At 36.6% G+C, this 9,624-nt stretch overlaps 1 protein-coding gene across 1 annotated transcript in view; it reads right to left on the bottom strand.

Annotated features, from left to right (window-relative positions):
* The window catches only part of mdn1 (midasin AAA ATPase 1), a 79,428-nt gene that overhangs the window by 46,001 nt on the left and 23,803 nt on the right, over positions 1-9,624 (bottom strand). Inside the window, exons 27-38 of the mRNA XM_073816605.1 lie at positions 8,722-8,863; positions 7,503-7,637; positions 6,946-7,084; positions 6,197-6,335; positions 5,971-6,101; positions 4,862-5,000; positions 4,127-4,256; positions 3,735-3,992; positions 2,172-2,369; positions 673-881; positions 393-515; positions 189-195 (exon numbers count right to left, since the gene is read on the bottom strand). Coding sequence (XP_073672706.1) covers positions 189-195; positions 393-515; positions 673-881; positions 2,172-2,369; positions 3,735-3,992; positions 4,127-4,256; positions 4,862-5,000; positions 5,971-6,101; positions 6,197-6,335; positions 6,946-7,084; positions 7,503-7,637; positions 8,722-8,863 — 1,750 coding nt within the window. The remainder of the gene's footprint in view (positions 1-188; positions 196-392; positions 516-672; positions 882-2,171; positions 2,370-3,734; positions 3,993-4,126; positions 4,257-4,861; positions 5,001-5,970; positions 6,102-6,196; positions 6,336-6,945; positions 7,085-7,502; positions 7,638-8,721; positions 8,864-9,624) is intronic.

Here is a 9,624-nt window from a genome sequence, read left to right as displayed (position 1 = left end):
ATATATGTGACCCTGGACCACAAAACATGTGGTTTGATACCTTGCAGCAGCTATTTTGTAAAATGCATTTTTCATTCAAATTGTCAATGGTGTTACTGTCACTGGTGTCAGTTAAAGAGAAATATTATTTCATTAAAACCTTTAAAATTGCCAAAGAAGTAAGGTAACACCAGTAACAAAAATGGTACATGTGGTCTATAAATAAATGCACAAAAAAGGTTTAAAAAAAAAATCAAGCTGTCATTTATGTGTATTCATAAAGTCAAAGGATAATCTAATAATGTGGTCTACGTTTAAATGTTAGAAAAACAAATACATTTTAAGACATCTTGCCATACCAAAAGTGGACATTTTTGTAGAAAAAACTGAAACACATTTCCATTCATCTGTACCTCATCCAGTACGATCCAATGTCCAGCCTTCAGCCCTGCAAGGAGAGGACCATCACGCCATGCAAACTCCCCTCCTTTCCCACCTTCCACCGGCAGGTCTGTGCCAAAGAGATCTGTTACATCCTGTGCAGAGAAGACAAAACATCACAATAAATAAAAAATATTATATTATATGACTTTTTTCCACCAGTCAAAAAAGGTTGTCACTGCATTGTTAGAGTTATAAAACATCAATTAGATGTAGATTCTAGAAAGCAATGCTAAATCAAAACTGACATACAGTTTGCTCAGACAGGTTGATCCTGACGAGATGGTTCCCAGAGGCCTTGGCGAGGGCAGCAACCAGGCTGGTTTTGCCCACTCCAGGTGAGCCCTCAAGAAGTACAGGCCTCTGAAGCTTCAGCGCTCGTAGTATCCTCTGAGCATTCACTGCAGTGGTGCCTGCACTCAAAGCGTAGTCCGACAGACTCCTGCCTTCACTTTCAGGACCTGTGGGTAGATCAGACTATATGTAGCAAACAGACACCCAAAAGTCCTATCTGAGAAATTATTCTGACATATATATGACCTTGTACCACACAACTTTTTTTACACATCATCTGAAAGCTGAATAAATAAGATTTCCATTGATGCATGGTTTGTAAGGACAATATTTGGCAGAGATACAACTATTTGAAAATCTGGAATCTGAGGGTGCAAAAAAAAATCAAAATACTGAGAAAATCACCTTTAAAGTTGTCCGAATTAAGTTCTTAGTAAGGCATATTACTAATCAAAAATGTAATGTTGATATATTTACAGTAGGAAATGTACTAAATATCTTCTTGGAACATGATCTTTACTTAAAGAAACACTCCACTTTTTTTGGAAATAGGCTCATTCTCCAACTCCCCCCGAGTTAATAAGTTGGGTTTTACCGTTTTGAAATCCATTCAGCCGTTCTCCTGTTCTGGCGATACCACTTTTAGCATAGCTTAGCATAGATCATTGAATCCTATTAGACCAATAGCATCGCGTTCAAAAATGACCAACGAGTTTCCATATTTGTTGTATTTAAAACTTGACTCTTCAGTAGTTATATCGTGTACTAAGACCGGTGGAAATGCAAAGCTGCGAGTTTCTAGGCTGATAAGATTAGGAACTACACTTCCATTCCGGCGTAATAGTCAAGGAAGTTTGCTGCCGTAATAAGGCCGAAGCAGGCGGAGTATTATCAGAAATGAGTTCCCAGCTAGTTTAGCATTTGCACATGTGCTGCGTGGTATTACTGCTCCTGCTTCGGCCTTATTACAGCAGCAAACTTCCTTGACTATTACGCCGGAATGGGAGTGTAGTTCCTAATCTTATCAGCCTAGAAACTTGAAGCTTTGCATTTCCACCGGTCTTAGTACACGATATAACTACAGAAGAGTCAAGTTTTAAATAGGACAAATATCGAAACTCGTTGGTCATTTTTGAATGTGATGCTAATGGTCTAATAGGATTCAATGATCTATGCTAAGCTATGCTAAAAGTGATATCGCCAGAACAGGAGAACAGCTGAATGGATTTCAAAACGGTAAAACTCAACTTATTAACTCGGGAGGAGTTGGAGAATGAGCCTATTTGCAAAAAAAGTGGAGTGTTCCTTTAATATGTTAATGATTTTTGGAATAAAATCAATAATTTTGACCTCTTCAATGTATTTTTGGCTATTGCTACAAATATACCCGTGCTACTTAAGACTGGTCTTGTGGTCCAGGGTCACATTTATACTTTTATATTTTGTGGATTCCTCACCTGCAGCAATGTAGAAGGGGTCAATGCCAAAGAAGTCTTCACCCCACTGGGGCTCTCGGGGGACACTAGTGTCGTAGACTCTGAGCGCATCCTGCATCTCCTCATCTAGCTCTGTAATTCTGCTCAGTCTCTTCTCCAGGTACTCCATACTCAATTTCCGTGCCACCAGGGCATTCTCTGCTGCTGACACTGTGGTTCCTAGTACCACAAAGAAAAAACGAGGCCATTAAGAAGAATTTAGGTTTTCTTGAGTACTATGTTAGGGGATATTAGATCTGTGAAAAAAAATGCATAAACTACTGTTCAAAGGTTTGTGGTCACTTATTATTGCGGTAAATTATAATTTTTTTAAATGGCGTCATGACATGAGAAATCAAATTTGCCTAGATCTTTTGGCATATAAGAAGTCTTTGTACTACTAAAAAATCCTGCAAGTTTCATAGCTTAAAACCTCCTCATTATAAACAAAGCATTTATTTATTCTAGCTCCAAAAACGGCTCGTTTGGACCCAGGGTGCCAAGGTTTCCACAAAAACATTAAGCAGCACAACAGTTTTTAACATTGATAAAATAAATCGTTTCTTGAGCACCAAATAACCACAGTAGAATGATTTATGAAATCATGTTAAGTAATGCCTGCTGAAAGTAGTCATTCATTTTAATCATTAGTTGACTATTAGTCACATGTTTATTAATAAACCATATAAATCATAATAATGAGCCTATAATTGCCTGCATAGTCTAATAAGTGCTCATGCACATGCACAAAAGCTTGCCACATCGCAGATATAATAATTATGAATGTATCAGGGAAAAACAGCAAGGAGACTGTATTAACGTTTTAATAATTTATTGCTATACTATTTTTTGTTTTTGGCTTAAGAGATGAGATCGGCGACACTGACTCGTCATCTTCGCAGTAGTGACTCACATCTATGCATGTTTCATACCGATCACATAATGTGAGAATATTTGTTTTCTATTTGAATTGGTTCATTTAAAAGTAGATATTTCACTCTCTATAGAAAAATTTCATACATCTCTAAGGTAAGTATACACAGTGTTTCGAAGATTTGCACTCGAGTTCAGATAGACAGAGATGGCAGAAAGTGCATCCGGTTTGATTTCATTACTTTACAAAAGCACAACGATTCTTTGTTGACAGATTCGAATTATGTATTACTTTTATCAAATATTTTAGGAGCAAGTGATTGCACCAGCACCTCCATCTGTCAGGAAGTAAGTGCACTACTATTCAGCTTCAACACTCCACACAGACACTTGAATAGGATAACATTAGATTAAGTGACCATGCAAGGCCATGCATCTTTCAGATGAAAAGCCATATGTAAGGTCAATGAATGACAGGTGAATGTTTGGATGTCCTGCCTGATGTACTATATTACCACATAGACCAGCCGTTAACAATCTATCAATATATAAAACAACATAAAAAATCTTACTGACCTCAAATTTTTAAACAGCAAACATTTTTAAACTTCTTTTGGTGGTAAATGGGTACCAAAATATGAAAAATTAAGTTTCTGTTAACTCTTTCCCCACCTGAGCCGATTCCATCCACGTACACAAGGCACGCAGCGTGAATAAAGGCTGTAACGGTGTCTAATCTCAGGTCCCATTCTGGCTCCTCTTCTTCCAGCTCTCCCATGGTCATGAAGCCATCCTCATCCCGCTCACACACCGTGTTCATGAAGTTCACCCATGACAGAATGTCTCGCACGCTTAGAATACACCGTCGACCAAACTCCTGATTGGTCAGCCAGTCGATGAAGTCCAACATGAGCTCTGCTATGTCTTTACCTGAGATGGGAAGACAGGAAGGGCAATAATGAGACTAGAACTGCTTGCTAGGAATCCAACTACTGACTAATCAGATTCAATTAGGGTGTGAAACTAGGTTGTTAGGATTGATTGCTCTCTGCTGAGTGACTCACCTTGGTGGTCATGCTGGTCCAGAGAGAGTCCAGGCCTCAGATTGTGTTGGATGATTTGCATTAGATCATTACGACTGTTGCTCTGAGGGCACCAAATCTCTGTGAACCTGTTCCTGAGTGCTGGAGATAGCTGTACATACGCAAACACATTAGGGCCACTGTTTGCTTGCTTCATGCAAACAAAATCCACTTATTTCAATATTAATACTAGTCTTTTAGAGAATATTTAAAGGGTTAGTTCACCAAAAAAAGGAATATTCTGTCATTAATTATTCACCCTCATGTCGTTCCAAACCTGTAAGTCCTTCTTTCATCTTCAGATCACAAATTAAGATATTTTTGATGAAATCCAAGTGCTATCTGACTTTCTAAAGTTACGAGAATCCACCATCCGCCGGATGGAGAAGTAAAGGAGAAGAATTAAATAAAGCTGTTATTTTTGTTTTCTTTGCGCACAGAGAATATTCTCATAGCTTCATAAAATTTTACTTAAGAATGGACTTTTTTTAACAATGTTCTTACTGCCTTTCTGGGTCTTGAATGTGGTAGTTGCGTTCCTGTCTACGGAGGGTCAGAAAGCTCTTGGATTTCATCAAAAATATCTTAATTTGTGCTCTGAAGATAAACAAACGGGTTTGGAATGACATGAGGATTAGTAATTAATGACAGAATTTCCATTTTGTGGTGCACTGTCACATAACGTTCCTCAGCCATGCCAATTTTCCATGCACTGACCTCTTTCTTTCCAAAATCACCTCCAGGGTTCATGGTGGCAACGAGCCGGAACTTCTTCCCAGCAATGATCAGCTCAACATCATCATCATCTCCGCTGCCTTTCTCTGCCAGCACCAAAGATTTTTCAGTCTCCAACACGCTGTACAGGACACACAGACAGTCATATAATCACTTTATACATCAGATATGCTAATATCACATGCATACAAAAATTAAGTGAATCGCATTGTGCTGATGTGATGATGTAGTTGCACACTTAGGGCACGATTTCAATTAATTTTAATAGCTTCAGGCATATTTTTTAATTTCCCAAGCCAAACCAAACTAAAAAAAGTACTATTAAAACACTATCTTAAAGGCATAGCTCACCCAAAAATAAAAATTTGATGTTCATCTGCTTATCCCCAGGGCATCCAAGATTGTGATTTTTAACTCAAACCTTTGCAGTCTGTCACTCATATAATGGGAGTCAATGGGACCCATGACTTTGAGAGTCAAAAAATAAACAGACAAAATCCAAATTAAACCCTGCGGCTCGTGATGATACACTGAGGTCTTAACACACAAAACAATCGGTCTGTGCAAGAAACTGAACAGTATGTATACAATTTTTTTACCACAATGTCCAACTGTGAATGCATTCACAAAAGTCGGTGTGTGTGACGAAGAGCAAGCAACCATAACTTCAGTCGATCAGGCTCAAAAGTTGGGAGTCGGTTGCAACAATCAGGATAAGCACAAGTAATTACCATTTTGAGTAGCTGTCTTACCCACAATCTCTCAATGAGTGACGTATTAACACCAGCTTTTGTGAACGCGCTCAGGAATGTTGGACATCGTGGTGGATCAGAGGTAAATAATGACATAAATACTGTTCAGTTTTTTTGCACAGACCAATTTTTTTAGTGTGTTAAGACCTCAATGTATCATCACGAGCCGCAGGGTTTTTCATTTGGTTTTGTCTGTGTATGTTTTTGTGACTCTCAATGTTGTGGGTCCCATTTGACTGCCATTATATGACTGAAAGACTGCAACAGTTTGAGTTAAAAATCTTATTAAACTATCCCTAATGAGCGGTCAATGTTACAACACTAAGGATAAATTCACACCTGTTGAGTCGTTCCAGCACAGAGTCATCTGCAAGTGAGATCTCATCCATTAGAAACACGCCGTCCTGTTTCATCGCCAGTACCAGCGGTCCATCATGCCATTCAAACAGACGGCCATCCTCTGCATCAGCCTGAAACATAACACATGATGAATAAGTGTTTGTCAGTCTAGCACTAGAATTAAGAGTTTATTTCTAAACTCAATAAGAAGAAATATGAATATTACCTGTTGGGTTCCCGTGTGACGGACAGGTCGAAGGCCACCCAGAAAGTCAGACGTCTCCATATGCAAGTGGCAGTTCACAGAGAAGAACTTCTGACTAGCTAATGCAGCAAACAGCTGGCAGATGGTGGTTTTACCACAGCTGCAGTAAAGAGGAAGAACTTGTAAACTTCTTGATGTTTTATCTGATAAATAAATTAAGCTACTAAAGGTTGTAAAGGCAAAACTTATTTTTGATTAAAACAGGTGATTTGATATTTTTTTCAATATCTGTCCTCCACATTTACAACAATATTTGAAAACAAAACAAAGAATAACAAACCATCTAAATTAATTTATTTTATATTAATTATCATTTTTCTTTTATGCCACAAAAATCATTAGGATATTAAGATCATGTTCCATGCAGATATTTTGACAATGTCCTACCGTAAATATCAAAAATTGTTTTTTAATTAGTAATATGCATTGCTTAGAACTTAATCTGAACAACAATTTTCTCAATATTTCGTTTTGTTGCACCCTCAGATTCCAGATACCCTCAGATTGTCAAATAGTTGTATCTTGGCCAACTGCTGTCATATCTTATCAAAAGAATCCAGCAGTGGAAGGCTTGTTAATTCAGTTTTTAGATGATGTATAGATTTTAATTTTGAAAAACTGACCCTTATGACTGAATACTCTAATAGCTTCAAATACTTGAATAGAAACCCTCTCATTCAGGTTCATCTAGGGATTGTACCACAGCTTACCCCGTGTCCCCAACAAGTAGGACAGACTCTCCAAAACGTAGTGCTCGTCCCACAAGCACAGCCAGTCTCCTCATGCCCTGGGTCCACACCACATGGCCGAACTCTTCAGGGACACCCGCAATGCTGTCCACGAAAGGGCCTGCCAAGTGCCAAGCCATCAACAACCATCAATATACCAAACTGAGCCAGCCAAAACAATCAATCTGACCATTAGTTATAAAGTGAGCTAATCAAACTGATCTTTAGGTAAGCATCAGAATAAAGGATTTAACATTTCATGGAAAATATTGCCATCTTCACTCATCGGCATACAGGGAAATAAGCATCACAAGAAACAATCGATAAGTTCACACTCAATGACTGTATTATATAAGAACACGCTGAAGTGAGGGTTAATAATATGCCTTATTAAGGACTGTCATTAAACTGTGCCATACTACTGGTATTTGTTTATGTGATAATGCAATGGAACAACCAGTGAGAACAATATTAGTAATTGAAAGTCATCGACCTGATGTCAGAATGCGGTGTGCCTCTGTTTGTGCTTAAAAACTCACTGAACTGAGAGGTGACCTGAGCTTCACAGAAAAGAGCATCTGGGTTCACAGTCCTTTTAAAGTGCTTCTCAAAAATGCTCTGGATGGTTAGCGCTTCCTCTGGCTTCCTGACACGACCAGCCAACAGCATGTAGCCTGAAAGAGTGAACATAATCATTATTACATTTTAAAATCTTCAAATATTAAATCAGTTTTGGGGTCAGGGATTTTTTTTATTTTTTATTCAAACTGTATCCTAAATAATGCATTTAGTGTAAAATTAATTTATTTCATGATAAGTATATATATATATATATATATATATATATATAAATTCACTGCAATTGTACTTTCAGTATACTAAGGAGTTATATTTAAAGTCTGCTAAATTGGACCAACTAATTTTATACATAATGCACTTTAATTGTGCAGAAGTAGTGCTGAAGTCAAACTAAAGATTATCTGCTTAAGTACATTTGATTGTGCTAAAGTTGAACTATTGCAAGTATACTTTAGGTACACTTTAAATTAGGGCTGCTTGATAATGGCAAAAATAATAATCATGATTATTTTGGTCTATACTGTCTGTAATCATTATTATTTAACACGATTATGAGTGGGTCCCGGAACTTTATATAATTGATTAATTTAAAGATAGAAATACAATAGCAGAAAAAGACACAAATTAAACTTGATACAAATCTCAACTGTTTATGTTAATTTGAGACGTAACTCTTTACATGTATATTGGTCTTTAATTGTAAAATATTTAAAGAGTATACAATCCTCATTAACAGTGACATTAAAACATATTTTAGGCTTAATATTAGAAAATGTGCACTGTGCACAAGTAGTACTCCAAATAAAGTTTAAATGCAATTTTTATATCAGTAAGTCTCAAGGGATACATCAGTAAATATGTTAATAAACTTGAACTACACTTAGTATATATATTACTTTACTAGGTGAATCTATATTGAAAATGATTTCTAAAGGATCATGTGACACTAATGACTAGAGTAATGGCTGCAGAAATTTCAGCTTTGCCATCATAGAAATAAAATGCATTTAAAACAAAGAGAATTTCATTTAAAATTGTACTATTATTTTACATTATTACTGTTTTACTAAATAAATGAGGCCTTGGTGCACATAATAGACATAAGATAAACATTTGAACTGTAGTGAACATATTTTTATTTTACTCCATGAGAGTCAAAAGTTTGTCACTGGATGTTACCGTCATCTGCCAGATGTTGTAGCCAATCACGCGATGTGTCAGTCTGCTCATCCAGCCTATAGCGTTCAGCCCAGCGAAACAGGTCTCTTAGAGTGATGTATCCATGCTTTCCAGCAAACACACTGGATCCCCTGCGTAAGGACTGATAAAAATCCCACCATTTAAAACATTTTAATCATAACCTTCTCAAACTAGGTTCTTATGAACTAGGGATGCAACAATATCAAAATCTCACGATATGGCAATATTGCAATATGAAGTCTTCAATACAATATTTATTGCGTTATATATATAAAAAAAATGCCAAATTAAGACTTTTTTAATCTTAAAAAATTATAGATGCTTACTACGGCAGAAAAAAATATATTTATAATATGTGACCCTGGACCACAAAACCAGTCATAAGGTTAAATTTTACAAAACTGAGATGTATATAGAAAGTAAATATCTCAGTAAATAAGCTTTCTATTGATGTATGGTTTGTTAGGATAGGACAATATTTGGCCGAGATACATCTATTTGAAAATCTGGAATCTGAGGGTGCAAAAAAATCAAAATACTGAGAAAATCACCTTTAAAGTTGTCCAAATTAGGTTCTTAACGATGCATATTACTAATCAAAATTACATTTTGATACATTTACAGTAGGAATTTTACAAAAAATCTTCATGGAACATGATCTTTACTTAATTTCCTAATGATTTTTGGCATAAAAGAAAAATCAATAATTTTGACCCATGCAATGTATTTTTGGCTATTGCTACAAACATACCCCAGCGACTTAAGACTGGTTTTGTGGTCCAGGGTCACATATTATATGATTTAGGTCCGCAACATTGCATGACCAATACGATTCCCTGAATATCAACACGATTGCAATGTGACACTGATTTTACACAATAG

The sequence above is a fragment of the Garra rufa genome, chromosome 13, assembly GCF_049309525.1.
Source record: "Garra rufa chromosome 13, GarRuf1.0, whole genome shotgun sequence".
Lineage (NCBI taxonomy): Eukaryota > Metazoa > Chordata > Actinopteri > Cypriniformes > Cyprinidae > Garra > Garra rufa.
The sequence above is the reverse complement of the archived record's forward strand: the minus strand, read 5'-3'. Positions and strand labels throughout refer to the sequence as shown.